Raw genomic sequence first — 20296 nt, 5'->3', positions numbered from 1 at the left:
GGTGCTAAAAGCTTGTGTTATAAATACGTGTGCACTTACTTGAGGGGCAGCACCCAGTGTTTGTGCTCGTTGCTGTAGCCCTGCACCTTGCCCCAGTAGGAGCAGCTCAGTAGATGCTGAAACAATAAAGTTCCCTTCCACATGCCGTCCCTACCCCAAAGGAGCACCTCTCCTAACGAGGAGAATAGAAGAGAGTGAGAATGAATGAGGTTAGAATTCAGGTGGGCTGGGGAGGGCAAGGATGTTAAAAGGATATTCGCTAAAAGTATTTTTTTAAAAAGGAAAAAAAGCCTGTTACCTCCTGACGGATGGAAACCGACGAGCGCCCCCTGCAGGCAGTGTGGATGCTCACAGGGTCACCAGTAGCTCAGTGGGCGGGCGAGGCTGTCTGGGGTGCCTGGTCCACTGTGGGCGCCAGTGGGAACCTGGGGCTACAGGTGACTTGGCACGTGGTGCTGGCACCAGTCGGACTTGCCCCGTGGGCAGAGCGTCCTGGGAGGCGAGGTCCGGGATGAAGACTGGCGTGGGATAGGGTTGGGGAAACGCCCTGGTTCTGCTGGCTGAGTCTAAGCAGCCAGCCGAGGGGAGGAATGAGACTCAAAGTGAACTCTGGGGCGCTGCCTCCCCACTTCCAGCACATACACACCAGGGTATCTTCCTGAGATAGGCAAGCGTGCACGCTCTCACTGCGTCAGATGTCTCCTGCAAGCCCACTCATGCATGTGTCCTAATGCTTAATTCACTCACTCTGGGGACAAAAACAAGGTGGGAGGCTGCTTTGTCTGCCCGCATTTCATAGTAAGGTACCCCCCCCCCGGCCCCTCCCCCCCCCCCCCCCCCACCACACAACCCCCGTCCCCAATGGGCCAGTGTCTCGGCTCCTTCTCCGTCCCACTCTCCTCTGGCCCACCTCCTTCCCCCTTCGCCTCCCCCCACCCCCACGTCATCGCCCCCTTTCCCCTCCCATCTCCCCTCGGTGAGCAGCTGGGCGCTGCCTCCTCCGCAGTCTCTGCCGCTGGCTCCTGGAGGCGCTGGCCAGCGGTGGCAGGGCAGCCTCTGGCCCTGGCAGTCAGCGAGGCTCCTGGCAGCAGCGCCCCCATCCTCCCTCCGTCCCCAGCGTCGGTGACCACCTCGCGGGAGCTCTTTGATTCCTACTGGGCAGCGCCCTAGGGACTGAATAAGCTTCACAGGTAAGGATGGAGCCCCCCCCCCCCCCCCCGCCCCACCCCAACCGCAGGCGAGACCCTAGCTAGAAGTTGGAAGTTTTCCTTAAAAAGGTAGTACCCATCCAAAGAGAGCTTCTTTGACGGACTCTAAAGATGGGATCAAACTTAGCATTTTGTCCTCAAAGAAATGAACTTCTCTTCCAACAGGCAACCGTGGGTGCCTGCCTCTGCACAGTTTAATATTAACAGCACAGTGTTTGCATTGGAATATAAATGGAATTCTTTCTACTTAAGCAGCACCAGAGGGGAACCTCTTTATTTTTATGATTATTAGCAGATGCTATTGCAAAAGGTGTAAAACACATTCTCATAAAGTCTGCTCTCGAAAACCTCTTTGGCAGGGTTACTGTGAAAACTAGAATCAATCACACACTCTCTCTTCAACTTTTCTGCAAAAGAAGCAGTGGAAAACCTTTCTAAAATAAGAAGGTGAAAAGAAATAGAACAGTGTTGGACTTGCTGTAAAATACTCTAGCAAAACAAAAAGAGGGAATAGATGAAACAAGATTGGCTAAATATTGATAACTGTTGAAGCTGGATGATGGCCACACGGGGATATACTTCTTACTCTACTTGTGTGTAGCTTGGACATTTTCTATAATACAAAGTTTTGAAAGTTGTAGAAATATTCTTGCCTGATTCCTCTGACCTTTTTACATGGTCATTGATTGGAAATGAAGCTGCATGTCCTCTCTAGGTTCTCCCTCCCCCCGTTTATTAATCCCACTAACTTCTGGAATTCTCATTTTATCTCATGTACATTTGCCTCTAGAGAGGATTATAAAAGTCACATTTTTGCTACTTAGAGAATTATGCTTAGAACCTGTTTTATAATTTGTAGAAAGAATGTTCAAATCCCAGCCAAATAAGACATCCAGGCTTGAAAGTAGTGGCCAAGCATCATTTGGAATTTTGTTTTTTAAGGAAATATTAGAGGAGCTCCTTTAGTGTGAGAAGGGATTGGACTCTCCAAAATTTTCTTCCAGACAGCCCAGAAACCCATGGCTTAAAAGAAACGTTTTCATGTTTTTAAATGTGAGACTGTTTAGCCTATGTGCTTGGCGCATAGTATGTACTCATTATATGTTAAAACAAACCGTTGCTAATGTGAGTTAATTTTCCCGACTGAGTAAATTATTTATCTTTCTCTGCCCAATGCTCAAGCATATTGCATTTTATCAGCAGGATCAGATTCAGAATTTTGGAGGCTGAAGCTTCCTCACTTAGCACTGAGTTAATTGCAGATGAGAAATCTGAGATGAGAGATTAGAAAACAACGAAGTCAGATTAGTGGAACAAAAGTCATTTTACAACTTTGCTTAACTAAAATTTTATTCAAAAATTTCAAATGGGTTAAACTGAGGTATGATTAGAAAAAAAAATGTGATCAGAAGCTGCTTTAAAGCCTGAAAAGTAGCAAACCTAATACATTTATAGACATTCTTTGCTTTCAAAGATCAACTTGCAAGATATAAAAATAAGTCCGGAGCCATATGCTGTGCACTTCCTATCTCAATACATGAGAGAGCCAGCAGAGGGTTCCCTCGGGGCTCCCTTACTGCCATTCACCCCAAATTTGATTTACACACAGCATATCCATTGCATAAACTGAAATGTACATGCCCTGGAAAAATAGCTGAAAAAAAAGGGAGGATTTTTTTTTATTGTGATGAGAAACAGAAGATGTGTGTTACTGTAAAATAATCAACTGTGTAAGGTTACCATCTTCCTTTCCCTCATGTGCTGCCAAACTCTTAAAGCAGACATTACTTTGTCTCCGTTCCTGAAACTGAAGTTGAAAATCGTGCTATGGTATGATATTTTGAATAGAAATTGGCACATTGTCAATGAACTTTCTTGCCTTCAGCATAGGATCAGCAGAGAGCATATCCTTTGGGAATGGATTATAAAGTATTTGATAAACATATGTGAAATATTTGGCAGCTTGAAGATTTTCCTTTATGTTGAAATGAATTGCAGCACATTTGGGGGGACTATTTAGCAATGCTGTAGGTCATAGTGGAAGTGTGCTGGCACTACCACGGTTTTCGGAAAGCCACCTGCCAGAAAATTGTCTGGCTGTAGACAGCATTATCAGCTCTCAGTTCATCAGGATGGGCTCTGTGGCCTGCGGATGGGTTTTCTAAATGTGATACATTCCATATGTGACAACCATTTTGTGTATTAGCCAGTTACTTCTCCCCCTGCTGAATTCCACAGGCTTTTCAAATAAATTCTATACCACAGCTCAGAAATGTAAACAATTTAAATGCAGGGCCTTAGGTTTGCTATCACCAGGCTAACTCTTCCATCTAGTGGTAGCAATGTAGATAGCAGACAAGTTCCCATCCTGGAGGATTAGGAATTGAAGCTTCTTGAGGATCATGGATAAATAAATTACTTATGTTTTCTCATTTGTGGCTTAAATTTTTAAAAAATATGTATTTTATTGATTTCATAGAGGAAGGGAGAGGGAGAGAGAGACAGAACCTTTAATGATGAGAGAGAATCATTGATCAGTTGCCTCCTGCACACCCCACTGGGGATGGAGCCCGCAACCTGGGCATGTGCCCTGACCAGGAATGGAACCATAACCTCCTAGTTCAGTGATGGCGAATCTTTTGAGCTCGGCGTGTCAGCATTTTGAAAAACCCTAACTTAACTCTGGTACCGTGTCACATATAGAAATTTTTTGATATTTGCAACCATAGTAAAACAAAGACTTATATTTTTGATATTTATTTTATATATTTAAATGCCATTTAACAAAGAAAAATCAACCAAAAAAATGAGTTTGCGTGTCACCTCTGACACGCGTGTCTTAGGTTCGCCATCACTGTACCTAGTTCATAGGTTGACACTCAACCACTGAGCCATGCCGGCCTGGCATCCTCTGTGGTTTAATCTAGGACGTTAGAGCTGAAAGAGATCTTAGAAATGTTCTAGTCTAACTCGATAGCTAAGAAGAACTATCACAAGAACCTTAAATAAGGAAAGAGACTTTGAAATGGTGCATAGTCTTCAGTATCTGTTTGTTGAATAAACAAACAAATCTATCTTCCCTTTTCCAATTCTTGTCTCTCTCGCAACACTGCTTCATGCCACCATAAAGTTTTACTGTGACCTGTTTTTAGTTCTAAAATTGCATGTCTGTATACTTTTCCTTAAAATGAAAATTTTCATCTATGTTTAAGGTGCTGAACCAAACATTTTCCCCCACGTTGTATCACTCCCTACTTCCTCTTTCTTTCTAAACACCCAGGGCAGACAATTTTAAAGAAGTTAGATTCTTACCTTTGTAAGTGTATTGATTTCCTCCTGCTGCTGTAAAAGATTATTGAAGACGTAGTGACTTACACAACATGTTATCCTACATTCCTGAAGGCCAGAAGTCTAAAGTAGGTCAGCAGGGTTGCTTTCCTTCTGAAAGTCCAAAGACAGAATCTCTTTTCTTGCGTTTTTCAGGTTCTGGAAGCCACCCTATATGCTTACCCTGCACCACTCTGACCCCTGCCTCCATCTTCATAGCTCCTTCTCACTCCGGGCCCTCCTACCTTCTTAGAAGGATCCCTGTGATTACATTGGGCTCACCTGGGTAACCCAAGCTAACCACATCTCAGAATCCTTGATCCCATGTGCAAATCTTTCACCATGTCAGGAACATATTTCCAGGTTCTGGGAATTAGAATGTGGCTCTCTTTGGCAGCCATTACTTGGCATAAACAATGAGGGACCCAGCAGTGGGAAATGTATGAAGTCCCTTATGAATATCTACCTATGTTTGGACTTTCATTGTTTTATATTAATAATAATATGTTGCTGCTATTTGTTGAATATATATTATGCTCTGGGCATATTAATATCAGTTTCTTACAAAAATACTTTAAAGTATTCTCCCTATTTAACAAATGTGGGAAATAATGTTTGGAGAGATTAACCTTCATAAAGTCACACAGCTAAAAAGTAGCACGTATAGACTTTAATTGGTTTGACTCTCGTGCCCACTGCCTCCATAATGATTGAAACACCCCCGTTCTTACTCTTCATATTTGTTAATGTCACCAACACTGTTATTTTCTCAAGGCTGAAATTTCATACACTTTGTAACTTAAAGGCTGCTGCTATTCAATGCTCCAGCCAGTAATTAACATTAGTGAGGGCCTACAGTGGGAATTGAACTTGGTAAAGTACATTTTCTTCTCTACACCTGCCCCCAATTTGTGAAAGTGACTTTTAAAGTTTTTGCAGGTGTTCTCCAAAACCTGACCCATTAAGGCTTGCTTTACACTTGTTTAGTCTTATTAGTAACAACCCTCGTCTCCTGCTATGGGCTTTTGCCTAAGCTAGCACTTCTCCCTGTTGGTAATTAGAAATACCAGGGCCAGGTCACAACGTCGGCCTGCTGTATGTCAATCTTTATTGAGCAGGTAGAGTATGAAAGTGGAGAAAGGAGATGGCTGGAGCATGTTTTCATACTTATGCATGTGTATAAATGTAGTCAGTGGTGTGTGTGTGTTGGGGTGGGGCAGGTGGTTGAGATCTTGGATGGTTAAGAAAAGGACAGGCAAGTTGTAAAAAGTGTCTGTGCAGTCCTTGGTGTGTCCTAACATATACATAAGGTAGAAGTTGGTGTTGGCCAGCACTGCCCCCTTGAATGTTTAACAGATTAAGGCAAAATTCTGTTCGGTGAGGGCATACTATTTATATACATGAATTTGGACACCCAACTCACCATACATTACAAGGGCCAGGTGGAAAGAAAGGCCTGAGTAAGTATGAGTGTATCACCTGGTGAGGGATCGCAATCCGTGCCTGTCCTTGATGTTAAGCCAGCAGCCTCATTTTTCATACATAAGAAAAACAATTCATGTGAAATGTTTAATACAGCGAGCAGTCTTCTCGCCTTTCATTAGTCCACCCGCCCTACCTGAGCTAAAGTGTAAATATAATTATGTCATGCCAGTAATATTCTATACATTTTAGATAGATTTCCTCAGAAAGTTAGTTTTTTCTTTCACTGCAAGTCCCTTAGAATTTTTATTTTGACATGGACTCTGTTTCTTTTTAGGCTGAGAGTCTGATTCAGTTCCAGAATTCCAATGTAGATCCAGGCTATAAATAAGTCTCAGGAAATGCAGTTTGAGTGTTCTGTGACCGGGTAATGTTTAATCATATTTAAGTTTAACAGTAATGAGAAAAATATATTACAAAAACACAGATGTTTGTAGGAAGGAATAATTAGGGAAAAATTCATTTGGGAAGTCTCTAAAGTGAAGCTGTCCTTGAACAGAACAAAACACAATGGACAAAAAAGGGAGTTTGAGAGTGTGTTGGAAACCATCCTAAAATAAAAATATTTGACTGTAAAATTGACTTCTTAGAAAACTAAAAGTGCTGTAACTTTAGCTCATGTAATAAGTTATTTCAAAGTGATATTTTTAAAAATTAAATTTAGTGGGGTGACATTGGTTAATAGGATCATATAGGTTTCCAGTGTACATTTGTTTTTTTCTTTTAAAAGTATGCTTTATTGATTTTTGAGAGAGGAAGGGAGAGGGCTAGAGAGATAGAAACATTGATGAGAGAGAAACATCAATGGGGTGCCTCCTGCACGTCCCCTACTGGGGATTGAGCCTGAAACCCAGGCATGTGCCCTGACCTGGAATCAATCCTGTGATCTTTTGGTTCATGGGTCGATGCTCAACCACTGAGCCACACCGGCCAGGTTCAAGTATACATTTCTATGATTCATTAGTGCATTGTGTGCCCACCACCCAAGTCAAATCATCTTCTAGCACCATATATTTAGCTCCCTTTACCCTTTACTATCCTCCTACCCGCTTCCCTCCGGTAGCCACCACACTGTTATCTGCATCTACTAGTATGAGTTTCAGCTTTATATCCCACACATGAGTGAAATCACATGGTTCTTAGCTTTTTCTGACTTATTTCACTTAGCAGACTGTTCTCAAGGTCCATCCATGTTGTCACAAATGGCAGGATTTCATCGTTTCTCGTGGCTGAGTGGTATTCCATTGTCTATCTGTACCACATCTTCTTTATCCAATGCTCTAGCTAAGGACACTTTGGTTGTCTCCATGTCTTGGCCACTGTGAGTTATACTGCAGTGAGTATAGGGTGTACATATCTTTGAGAATACATGTTTTCGAGTTTTTCATGTAGATACCCAGAAGAGGGATGGCTGGGTCATATTGGTAACCCTATTTTTAATTTTTTGAGGAACTTCCATACTGTTTTCCATAGTGGCTGTATCAATTTATAGTAATATTAATTCACCCATGAAAGTAGAACAGTCATGATGAAGGAACCTGTTATTGATGCTCACCATGCTTTGGGCTCATTGGTGAGACCATATGAGGTAGAGATCATTATTATCCCCACTTTTCAGGTGAGGATGGAACTTAATGAACTTCCCAAATACATATGCCTCATAAGTGATAAAGATGAGACTTAGCCCAAGTCTTCTCACTCCTTGGTCTGCACGTGTAGCCACTATGCTGGTTATACATGCAAACCAAATATTCTATATACTATCACAATCACTTTCTGAGAGCATAGCAAACAAACAAAGTAAGTAGTAAGTCATCTTTTGTAGTTATATGTGGTTATTTCTGTTAATAATGATCAGGTACAAAAGTGCAGTAGTATTTGCTCTATCGCTGCAAGTTCATCTGCATATCCTGGTGCTCTTGCTTCCTTCCTAATTCCCATCTACTCCATGTATTTCCATGGTCCAACCCACAACCAACTGTGTGTACACTGACGCATGGTGGAGAGCCATGACTGCAACCTCACTTTCATTAACCGAAATGAAGCCTCAACTCCAAGCCATCTGGAAAGTGACAGTTAAGGTCACAATTATAGTGGAAGGTTGGGAAAAGGAGGAAGATGAGGGAAGATAAGGAATGTTATAGATTTCAAAATATAGATGCCCCACTAATGGGGACTGTATCTTGTTAGGTCAATGAGTTAGTGCTTTTTGAATGTTGGGCATATGTAGATGGAGCCAATGAACCATGGGTTGCTCTATCACTGAGAGCTGTCATTTACATTACATTGACATTTTACCACCAGGCAAACTTAGATTTTCCAAAAGAAAGCATCCATAGACATTTGTCCAATTTCAAATTACAGGCCAAATTAAGCTAACTGAACCCATGTCCTCTTATTACTGTGATTCTGAGGTCATGTTACAAGGCTGTGCCCTTCCCGTGCCCAAGGATAGATGTGGGCATGGCTTTTATTCTTGTGGAGCTCGCTCCAAGGGCACCAGACAGGGCTGGGCAACTCATGCCACTGCACGATCTCTGGCATCAGAAGTTGGTGGCATCTCATACCAGCCTACTGAATTTAAATCTTTTCAGATCTCTTATTAGGTCACTTATATAAAAGTAAGTTATTTTTTTCTTATTAAATCACTGAACCATTCGCTGTTAGCAGTTGCTAAGATAGTAAAAGAGCAAACTTCAGAATAAATTTATTTTGTACACAAACATGGAGCAGATATCATTTGAAACCTGGTTAAGCAATCATACCTGGAAAGACTGCCATCCAGGGTGTGGCTCAAGCTACTACACTAGGGCCTTGGTTTACTGTGATTCTTAAACTGTATTGAGTATCAGAATTGCCTGGAAGGCGGATGAAAACATAGATAGCTGGGAACCTGCCCCCCTCCTGGAGAGTTTCGGGCAGTAGGTGGTTGGGCCCTGAAATTATCATTTTTAACACATTCCTGGGTGATGCTGACCCAGCTTCTCTGGGGACTACAAGCTCAGCATCCTTTGATATAACAGGGTTTATAGCTTGTCGCACATCAATATGGAATTTTATTAACAAATTAATGACATTCTTTTGAGTTGTTCATGTTTCATGTTGAGTCCCAAGTCAGGAATAAAAGCAATGCCTCAGCTCAAAGCAGTTAGGTAGGAAGTGTTTTCCCTTACTCACAGGAGAATCAGTCTTCGTTCTGTTCAGACCTTCAACTGATTGTGTGAGGCCCACCCACATTGAGGAGAGAAAACTGTTTTGCTTATTTTACTAATTAAAATGACAATCTCATCCAGAAACACCGTCACAGGCACTCCACACCCAGGGTAATGTGCAACCAAGTACCTGGGCACCCTGTGGCCTTAGTCAAGTTGACACATAAAACGATTACATGGGGCTTTCTTAAAAGCCTACCTACAGAGTTATGACAGAGTGCATGTTTTATTCCGTAAAGAGTAGGGAAACTTCTATATTTTTTGTTCATATTCCAGTTCGATGATTTGCATAGTAGAATGTCATCGTGTCAGTTATTTAATAGCTACATTCTTCCTTTCTAATCCCTAAGTAGATAAAAAGTTGCAAGACTAAACTAAATCATTCTGAAAACAAAAACTAACTGGGGAAATAGTACCACAGCACCATGATTTGGGACATCTCTGTTTGCCTAGGAATGACTCTCCCACATTATTATTCTACAGAACATTAGTATCAAGTGTTAATATGTACGAAATGATTCTATGTATTTCTCAATGAAGACATATGGCTGACTTTCAGTCTTTGATACAATCATATACTGCAATCATGTACTGTATAAATAGACAGCTATTATCATAAAGGGCTAAATGAAAAAATCAAAAAAAATTTTTTTAATCCTCACCCAAGAATATTTTTTTTCCTTGGGTGAGGATTAGGTGGAAGGGAGGGAGTAGGCGGGGGAGAGAGAGAGAGAGAGAAACATCAATGTGAGAGAGACACATTGATTTGTTGTCTCCTGTATGCTCCCGTGGGGCTGAGGATTGAACCTGCAACTGAGGTACATCCCCTTGATCGGGAATTGAACCTGAGACCCTTTGGTCTGCAGGCCAACACTTCAACCACTGAGTAAAACCAACCATGGTGAAAAAATTAATTTTTAAAACTTTTTTTCCAGACTAAAAAGCTCCCTTGATTGAAATTTTGCTGAGAATCAGGTAGATAAAATATGTATATCTTTTTAATCACATCTATTTTAGTCTGTTGATAAGCTAAGAGGCAGCAAATAACTCTGATTTTAGCTTTTTTTTTTTTTTTTTTTTTGCAAAGACATAATTTTTCATTGTGGAAACTATCCAGTTAAGCACAGGATTTCAAGGTCTTAGTGGAATTACTGAGTTATAAGCTTTTCACTCCAACCCCATTAAATAAAATTTATGAAATACTCATTGTGCAGATTGCATAGAAGATAACAAAAGAAAATACTGAGTGGCTCAACAAAATCATTTTCAATATAAATACTGCTCTGATAAAGTCAAATGTGCCGTGGTAATGATTAGACAATATTGTCCCATGACTGTGGATTCTTTTCCAAAGTATATTCTTTATTGATTTTTTGACAATATCCATTATTTTCCCAAATAAAATAAGTCACAAGGTAAGTTACAAGGTACTTAAACAATACAGTCTAAAGTTAACTGAATCACCATTATTCAGCATTCAAGTATGAGCAGATACAAAAAAATGGAAATTGCAAAACTTCTGTGTAATCTTGCTGATGCCAAAACATGGTAAAGATTATTATAAATTTGTTCAATATGTTTCAATGTATGGTGATTCAAGTTAATTGTGTCATATTTTGGTGAATATATCATGTTTAAACAATGGAGAGGTTATGTTGTATATGTTTTATCAAAGGATGCTGTTTATTAATAAAATTCTGCACTCCTATATGGCAAAAGGAACTCTGTTGTATCAAGCGATGTCATATCCAACTCTGCTCAGAGATAACCTGTGGTTTTCATGCCGGTGCACAGGATCCTATGGGTGTACCCTGGGTTAAGGAACATTCCTAACATTCTTCATTACTTTTATTTCACACACACACACACACACACACACACACACACACACACACACACACACATTATCAGAGAGCATTGAGAGTCCAAGTGTTGTAAGAATAATGTAACTTTGAATTTGCCTCTGCTCTATACTAAGTGCAAATCACTTGCTAAGCCTGGATATTTTAGCTATTAGTTAAAAATGATGTGGAACATAGCTTACAAATTTCAAAATTGATGCTCCAAAAAGTGCTACCACTGGCCCCACCCTCAGGAAGCAACAACTGACAAACATCAGTTCCACTACAGAGATTTACATACCTGTGAGCCTAGGGAGGCAGGAAAAGAGGGCAAGAAGAGGTGAATACAAGAAGATGCAATGTATGATCGATCAGCACTCACAACTTTAAAAGTACTTAACACAGAGAACTTAGAACACAGAACTTAGAACACAGAACTCAGAAGAAGGAACCTACACAGACAGAAGAACTTTGCTGGAGAGAACATGGCAAAAGATCCTGGACTGAACCTGACTACAGAAATTGGCAAGAGAACCTGACTAGAACCTGGTGACTGAACCTGGCTGGAGAACCTGGACAGAACCTGGCTGGAGAACCTAGCAAGACAACTGGCTACCGAACCTGGCAGGAGATCCAAGGCAGAACCTCTCTGGAGATCCAGACCAGAACTTGGCTGGAGATCCTGGCTAGAGATCCTGGCTAGGCTGCTGATCAACTGAACGGTGCCTCTGTGTCATTCCTTCTTCGCCGACTCCGTCTACGCCTTTGGGAACCCCTGGACCCGCTGGGGTTGGACCCCAGCATATGGCGCCCGAACAGGGACCCCTAGGTAAGCGCCCCACACTCGGGACGGATAGGACTCCACCGTAGGAAGAGGGTGGATAGTCTTTGCCGACTCCGTCCACACCTTTGGGAACTCCTGGAACAGGATTCCCCTAGGTAAGCCCCCCCCCCCACATTGAGAACCCCACACTCGGGACGGATAGGACTCCACCAGGGTACTGCAGACCCCCCTACAGAGGATAAGTAGGGTAAGAAGGTGGATAGTACAGAACTTAGATTGAGAAGATGTGCCATACTGAGTCCAAAGAAAGAAGACTCTTGATTCTTAGATTGAGAAGATGTGCCATACTGGGTCCAAAGAAAGAAGACTCTGTATTGATTCTTAGACTAAGAAGATGTGCCATACTGAGTCTAAAGAAATAAGACTCTGTATTGATCTTTTAACACATATGCTTGCTAGCAGAGGAATTAAGGTTACTCCCAGTCAGATGGAACATTTTATACAAGAAATACGTCCATGCTTTTCTGAGGAAGGAAAGGTGCCTGAAAGGTAAATGTAGAGGCATGGGAGAAGGTAGGCCCAAGGATCCGTATTCTTATCCCACTGCAGCCTTTCCACCCCGGGAAAGTGCAGGATTGGTAAGTTCTCCCTGGGGTGATAGATCAGGACTCAGGTAATAGCGGATTTCTTAAAATGGATACAAGAGAGCATTTGGGGTTTTTCTTTTTAATGCCTGGTTTTAAAAAATAAAAAAGGGGGAATTTGCCGGGAGCCGGTCCATGCTTGCTGTTTCAAGGGACCTGGCATATATGGCATACTGTTCTTAATATGTTTGCTCACCTTCTTGGCACTATGTGTTTTAACCAAGGTCTCTGAGAAAGGTTGTTTCCCCAGGTAGGGATTTTCCCCTGAAGTTAGGGAGGGAATAAAACCTCTTAACTAGTGCCAGGTGGGTAATTAATCACTTTAACTACGAACAATCATGCTTAAGCTACATAATCTTTACTCCCTGGAATGGAGATAAGAAACGCCCTAACCTTTGTAATAGAGATTGATAGGATTGAATCAACTGGTATAAATACAGATGTAATAAGACAGCAAGAGTCAGAACTTAGAACACAGAACTTAGAACACAGAACTCAGAAGAAGGAACCTACACAGACAGAAGAACTTTGCTGGAGAGAACATGGCAAAAGATCCTGGACTGAACCTGACTACAGAAATTGGCAAGAGAACCTGACTAGAACCTGGTGACTGAACCTGGCTGGAGAACCTGGACAGAACCTGGCTGGAGAACCTAGCAAGACAACTGGCTACCGAACCTGGCAGGAGATCCAAGGCAGAACCTCTCTGGAGATCCAGACCAGAACTTGGCTGGAGATCCTGGCTAGAGATCCTGGCTAGGCTGCTGATCAACTGAACGGTTCCTCTGTGTCATTCCTTCTTCGCCGACTCCGTCTACGCCTTTGGGAACCCCTGGACCCGCTGGGGTTGGACCCCAGCAATTTTGTGGTTGGGTCACAACATGAGGAACTGTATTTAAAGGGCCAGAAGGTTGAGAACCAGTGAACTAGAGGGAAAGTGAAGAACCTTGAATTTAACTACCAAGAGAAGTATAGTAAAACCTCAACATAAAGGACTAATTTGGGCAAGGGGGTGCCTGTTAAAGCCAAAAATCCATTATATAGTGAAGTAGGTTTTCCAAATGCATTTGTTAAAAAATTGACAAATTAGTTTGTCTCTTTTTATTTATGTAGACACTTTTCTATAATTAAAATTAAGTATGGATGAAACGTTTAATCTTACAGAAAAGTTTTCTGTATGTGTTATAGTAATTATAAATTTATACTGAATAGGTCTAATAAATGCGTACATTCTCCATTCACCGTGAGTAAACAAATGCGCATAGCCGGGCCTGGCTTAGCTTTCCTCAGAACATCGGTGGGCACACATGAAGACTGCTGCGGAAAGGCATGCCACGTGACAGCAGGACCAATTACTGTGATGAGGTGTGATCATGTGCTAATCATTTCCCAAACATTGTTCCTGAGATGTGTCTCTTGGATATAAATATGTAGACTATAGTTATAGATATGTAACATTTATTTATGTTGACAAAATTACTACAGTGTTTTTCCAACATATGGCCTAATTGCTAAAATTTGTTAAAAATAAAAGTTAATTAATAACAAAAAAAATAAAAAAAAATAAAAATAAAAATAAAAGTACTTAACACAGAACCACTGCTCTTGGAGGAGGAGACCCATGATGAAAGGGACTATATTTATTCCTTATCATGCTCCCCCAAGTAGCCAATTCGGAGTTATAGCCTGTGCTCCATAAATTCTTGTAACTAATTTTAACATAGAGTAAAAGCCCACTGTGACACATGTTTGTATGTTGCTTTGCCTTAGATGGTAGTAAGTACAGAGTACATTTTTCTAACTTTAGCATAAAATGGCCTGTGCATATTTTTTATGATAAGGGGTTCTGCTTGTAAAAATCAAAGCAGGTCAACAGCAGATGACCCCATTTATTTATTTCATAAGCCTCTACTGCTTTTAGAATAGTATCTGGTGATTTCAATTACGTCGTCAATCAGCTTGGTCCGAAAACCATGGTTCTGGGAAATCCACTGTATTCTAATGAACGCTTTTTTGAGCTCTGTGCAAGGACTTGCACTGTAGAGATAAGGAACATTTAAAAAGAAAATGTTGTAAAGCTCCTCTTTTCTCTTTCTATTTTTTAAGGACAAGAGAGAAGAACACAATGGAAAAGACGCTACTGTGGTTGATATTTTTCACGCTTGGGTGGCCCCTCACTGATGGATCAGAGATGGAGCAGGATTTTATGTGGCATCTGAGAAAAGTACCCCGGGTTGTCAGCGACAGGACTTTCCATCTCACCAGCCCCACGTTTCAGGCCGAGGCCAAGATGGTGTTAAAGAAAGTGTGTGGCATTGAGTGCCAGAAAGAACTCCCCGCTCCCAGCCTCTCTGACCTGGAAGATTCTCTCTCCTACGAGACTGTCTTTGAGAATGGCACCCGGACCCTGACCAGAGTGAAAGTGCAAGGCCTGGTCCTGGAGCCCACGCCAAACACCACCGCCAGAGGAGCATCGGCCAGGAGAAAGAGGCAGGTGTATGGCACAGACAGCAGGTTCAGCATCTTGGACAAAAGATTCCTCACCAACTTCCCTTTCAACACAGCCGTGAAGTTGTCCACGGGCTGCAGTGGCGTTCTCGTGTCCCCCAAGCACGTTCTGACCGCTGCCCACTGTGTACACGACGGGAAGGACTATGTGAAAGGAAGTAGAAAGCTGAGGGTAGGGCTGCTGAAGATGAGAAATAAAGGAGGTGGCAAGAAACGTAGGGGTTCCAGGAGAAGCAGGAGAGAAGCCAATGGTGATGACCAAAGAGAGGGCAGCAAAGAGAATCTGAAGGAGACAGCCAAGGCTGGAAGGAGGAGAAAGAACTCTGCTGGGGGTCAGAGGGGCACTGAGGGCGGGCCCTCCTTCCAGTGGACCCGGGTCAAGAACACCCACATCCCCAAAGGCTGGGCCACGGGAGGGAGAGGGGCCGCCGCCTTGGACTACGACTACGCTCTTCTGGAGCTGAAACGTGCTCACAAAAAGAAATACATGGACCTAGGAATCAGCCCGGCCCTCAGGAAGCTGCCCGGGGGCATGATCCACTTCTCCGGCTTTGATCAGGACAGAGCTGATCAGCTGGTCTACCGGTTTTGCAGCGTGTCCGAGGAGTCCAATGACCTCCTCTATCAATACTGCGATGCCCAGCCGGGCTCCACCGGCTCCGGGGTCTACCTGCGCCTGAAAGAGCCGGACAAGCATTGGAAGCGCAAGATCATCGCGGTCTATTCCGGCCACCAGTGGGTGGACGTGCAGGGCGAGCAGAAGGACTACAACGTGGCGGTGCGCATCACGCCCCTCAAGTACGCGCAGCTGTGCCTCTGGATCCGCGGGGAGGACGCCGACTGTACTCACGGGTAACGGGAACCCCACACCAGGCCACGGATGATCTAAGTCGCAGGGGAAACCAGTTCCGATGATTGTGGCAAGACCACCTCACGGAGTGTGCCTGGACACGAACTCTATTAATAGCATTTCAATATTTTTATAAATTTACTTTTGTCAAAAGGAGATTTTCCTGCATGTAAAACCGTTTAGGTAAAGTTATTGATGGGCATTTCCATTTCTTCTTCACATGGTGGTACGTTTGGTTTGTGCAAAGTAATTTTTTTCCTGCTAGCCTTCTTAAAAATTAGACACTCTTTAAAACTTCAAGCTGGTCCTATAAACAATGTGATTTCTCAATGGAGTTATTCTCAGGGTCCTACCCCAAGAAGAATCTACTGTGGTGCTGGGTGCCAAGTAAAGGTGAAACGGCAGATACAGAGGCGGACAGTCACATTTCAAATCGAATTAGAGACAAACATTCACGACACTTAGGACTACTCTGAGGTGGACCCATTCAGTGCATGCCCTCAGTGTTTATATTGCTTTCTCTTGGGTCTGAGAAACTAGTTTTTTGTTAGTTTTGTTTTTTAAAGAATTACAAGGAATAGCTTTATCAACAAAACTGTCAACTATTGTACTGCTTTGGAAAATATCGACTGAAGTGTGTATAGTTTAAAAAGAAAGAAATACTTCATCCTAGGAAATAAATCTAGTTTAAAAATAGGGAAGCCGAGGATGGGAGGGGGGTTCTCTCTTCCCCCGGCCAACGCAGAGAGAGAGAACACGGAGATGATGAACCTTGATTAGAACGCGACTAGGTTTAAGGAAAAATGAAAAGACAGACACAAAAAGAGAGTAAAAGCTGGGCCGGGGTGTGGCGTCTGCCCTCTGCTGGAGGGACAGATGCAGAGAAAGCCAGCACGGAAAGGAGTTTATTAAATACTCGAATCACAGGAAATTACATCACATCTGGGTGGGCCTTGAGTTCCTGGTGACATCATGAGATCCATCCCCTTAACACTGGGCGGGAAGGTCAAAACTGAGTGGTGTCCCAGTCTGTGGACCGGGTCCACCCCCAGGGCGTGGCTCTGCCTTTGCTCTGAGTTTCAGCCAACAAACCAAACGAGTGTTTTTTCCTAGCGGCCCTTAACAGCTGAGACCTTTTAAGATCTCAAGCTTTTATTTAACTAGTGTTCTAACCATGGGCTTTTCATGCATGCATAGGGGAGACAGCTCCACAGTTGTAAATGATCTTGCATTTGAAAGGCACATCACTTTATGCTACACAGTCTCCCAGTGTTTTTAGGACAAGCAATTCTTGTCTTTCCCAAGTGAGAGTCTTTTTTCCCCTTGAAAAAATTTAGCTTTCTTCACAGGGCCTTGGGCATATTATTTTTGGCGAATTCTCTGAGTAGTTATTTTAAATAGCTTCCTTAAAATGAATATGATCTAAGAATACTTTTACAAAGAAGGTTCTGATTATTTTCATTAGGGACCAATGCTGTTCACTCACTCTGGCCATCATGGCAGCCTCAGCAGACAGAGCGAGTCCACTGGCTGCCCTGGGGCACTTGATACCTATTTCCTGAATGGTTATAAAAGGGCATTAGTTCAGGCCCTTATTTATTACTTTTGTTGTTGTTGTTAATCCTCAATCAACGATATATTTTTCATTGATTCTAGAGAGAGAAACATCAGTTGGTTGGTTGCCTCATGCCTGAACCCCAGCCAGGGACAGAACCTGACTGGTAATCAAACCCATGAACCTTTGGTGCACAGGATGACGCTCTACCCACTGAGCAACACTGGCCAGGCCCAGGCCCTTATTTCCAAGGGGTTTTAGTAATTTGTAGATGAATGAACCATGAAATTCAGGAACTACAGGCCTAATCTCTGGTCTGCTCTTCCTGGCAGTTTCGAGGGAACATATTCTCTTCTGTCATGACACACCCAAGTTACTGATTTTTCCAGAGCTCAAATTTATTTTATTTGTTATTATTATTTTTATGAATGGGGAGTTAAATCCTTGATTAGTATGCATAGGAATATCTGACCAGCTTATGATAAAATGGTTTGTAAATTGTGTCCAAAACAGCTGAAATTTAACACAAGTGTATGTTCTTTTATGTGAGTTGGTGAAAAAAATCATTCAATAAAAAATTTTAAAAGTAAATCAGTTATAACGATTATTGTGTTTGTATATATTTTTTATGCAGGGTTTCAGCAAGTATTAAATCAACTGTCATTTACTTAAAAATGATTCTACTTCATTCTAACCACATTTCACTAAGTAGTATTTTATTATTGTCTCTAGTAGAATAGGGCTACTGACTCAAAAGATTTGTTCAGATCTTTTTTGAAAAATCATCTATATGATCATTGCAACTAAAGATGTTTCCAGGTGAATTTTGCACACTTATTGCAAACATACACACACAAGACTTCATCTTAGATGCTTACAAATTAATTCCTGGGATTTGAGTAAATTCAGAGTAATTTAGGGTGTTTAATGTCAGTAGTTTGGTGTTTAAGGTGAAATTCTGACTATACATAATCTCCTTAAAATCATTGTGCTTTTCAAAAACATAACATGTAGCTCATTTTCTTTGTAGAGCTTTATTTGATTCTCCCATTCTCTTATCTTTTCTAACTGAATGATGAATCGATGGCAAAATCTTGTTCTCATCAGATGGGGTCACTGTATAGGAAACACAGTTTTTTATCCACTTATCATATACCAAAGGGGAGAAAACACCCTCAAATGGTTTTCTAAAGTCTAGGGAGGAAAATTCCCTGTTCACTTCTTTCTGTAATTAATAACTGGCAGTTGCATCCTGTGCATATGGTGTCTTAAAAAAATTTGTATTCCCAATTTGGGCTAATTTGCTTCACCCATAGGTGAGGTGTCATAACAAAATATCATAGACTGGTGGCTTAAACAATAGAAATTGATTTCTCACAGTTTTGAAGGCTGGGGATTTCGGCAAGGTAGGTTTCTGAAGCCCCTTTTCTCGGTTTGGAGGCCGCCGTCTTGCAGTGTGCTCCCATGACCTCTTCTCTGTTTACTCTGAGAGAGAGAGCTGTGAGCTCTTCGGTGGTGTCTCTTCATAAAGGGACTAATCCCCATCATGAGGGCTCCACCCTGGTGACCCCACCTAGCCCCAATGACCTCATTCAGGCCCCATTTTTTTGGGTAGGGCTTCAACATATGAATTGGGGGTGGGGGTAGCGCACAAACATTCAGTCCATAATAGGTGTCTGTTCTAAACCTACAAGTTGCATCTTGGGCCAGGCCCAGGGAACTCACAAACATCCCAGTCACCAGAGGAACTAGGTTAAGGGCTATGTTAATATGTCTATAGAGAATGGCAGCTCAGGCCACTTTCATTATCATCATCTCAAGTGCTCATACCTGGGACATAGCAGGCAATTAATATATGCTTAGAGTATCAAGTATTCATTGGCATTATTTACTCTCTGCTACATGCTAAGCCTTCAAATAATTAGAGCTATTATCTTAAGTGTATACTGTATTAAAGATAAAGCTACATATCTAAATAATGGAAATACTTATTATAATGAGAATTTTACTCTCAGAATATTGTGGCACTTAAGGAATCAGATATTTGCCATATTCCCTACTGACTTGTTTGAGTTTCTGATGAGCATGCCTTCAAATTGATAGGTCCCAGGCTCCTGCAGCGACTCCTCATCCTCTCCATCTGCCATGTAAACATTTAATAAGATAAACTCTGCCTCAGAACATGCCTCCAAAATACTTTTGTTTTAGTAATATTTTAAGTTTTCCAATAATATCTTAAGATCCCTTCACTTTTTTCAAGCACTGGGAAGAAGCTGGCTACTTAGAATATCTACTTCAATTCACAATGCAGCCAATATGTGAATTTATTATCTATTTTTACCTTCCACTATGGTTACCAAACTTTGGCTATGTGAGCACATTTCTATCTATATTTATAAATGTTTTATTAATACTCAAACTTGAACTTGTGTTATTAAAATTCTCTGTGTATGTATTCATAGCCTGAGAAGTGTGTATACTTTCACACATGTGGCATAGATAAGGGAAATACTTTGGAATCTCTTCATATAACTGAATACAGATGACTTTGGAAAGTTCTAGGCTTTTACTCAGCCTATCCATTCCTTATTCTTCTCTATAGACATATGAAAGCATACCAATATGTTATGCTTATAATGATTGCGTAATCAGTATAACATTTAGTTCTGTCCAGTATGAGTTTTGGAGGGCAGTACATTATAGAAAGATTTTCATAAAAATTTTAACTTATATTTTAAAAAGTTGTTTAAAAGAAATGATAAAAATAATTTTTAAAAAAATGAATAAAAAAGGGAAACATCAGTGGTCTACAGAATTGACTTGTTTTTATACTCAAATGCAATTCTAACCTCAAAAGTAAAGAAAAAAAAAACTTTCCTCAATAT

At 41.6% G+C, this 20296-nt stretch overlaps 1 protein-coding gene across 1 annotated transcript; it reads left to right on the top strand.

The window, feature by feature from the left end:
• The first annotated feature begins 990 nt into the window (after positions 1-990).
• On the top strand, positions 991-17961 carry PRSS35 (serine protease 35). Its single transcript, XM_036318397.1, has 2 exons — positions 991-1190; positions 14605-17961. Exon 2 carries the CDS (start codon positions 14624-14626, stop codon positions 15860-15862), a length of 1239 nt encoding a protein of 412 aa, XP_036174290.1. The 5' UTR covers positions 991-1190; positions 14605-14623; the 3' UTR covers positions 15863-17961.
• Positions 17962-20296: the final 2335 nt, after the last annotated feature.

Source organism: Myotis myotis, unplaced genomic scaffold, assembly GCF_014108235.1.
Source record: "Myotis myotis isolate mMyoMyo1 unplaced genomic scaffold, mMyoMyo1.p scaffold_m19_p_7, whole genome shotgun sequence".
Classification (NCBI taxonomy): domain Eukaryota; kingdom Metazoa; phylum Chordata; class Mammalia; order Chiroptera; family Vespertilionidae; genus Myotis; species Myotis myotis.
This window is presented reverse-complemented; position numbering and strand designations above follow the sequence as displayed.

Excerpts from the sequence above, each read along its gene's own strand:
- PRSS35 (XM_036318397.1), top strand. The coding sequence starts at position 14,624 with ATGGAAAAGACGCTACTGTGGTTGATATTTTTCACGCTTGGGTGGCCC.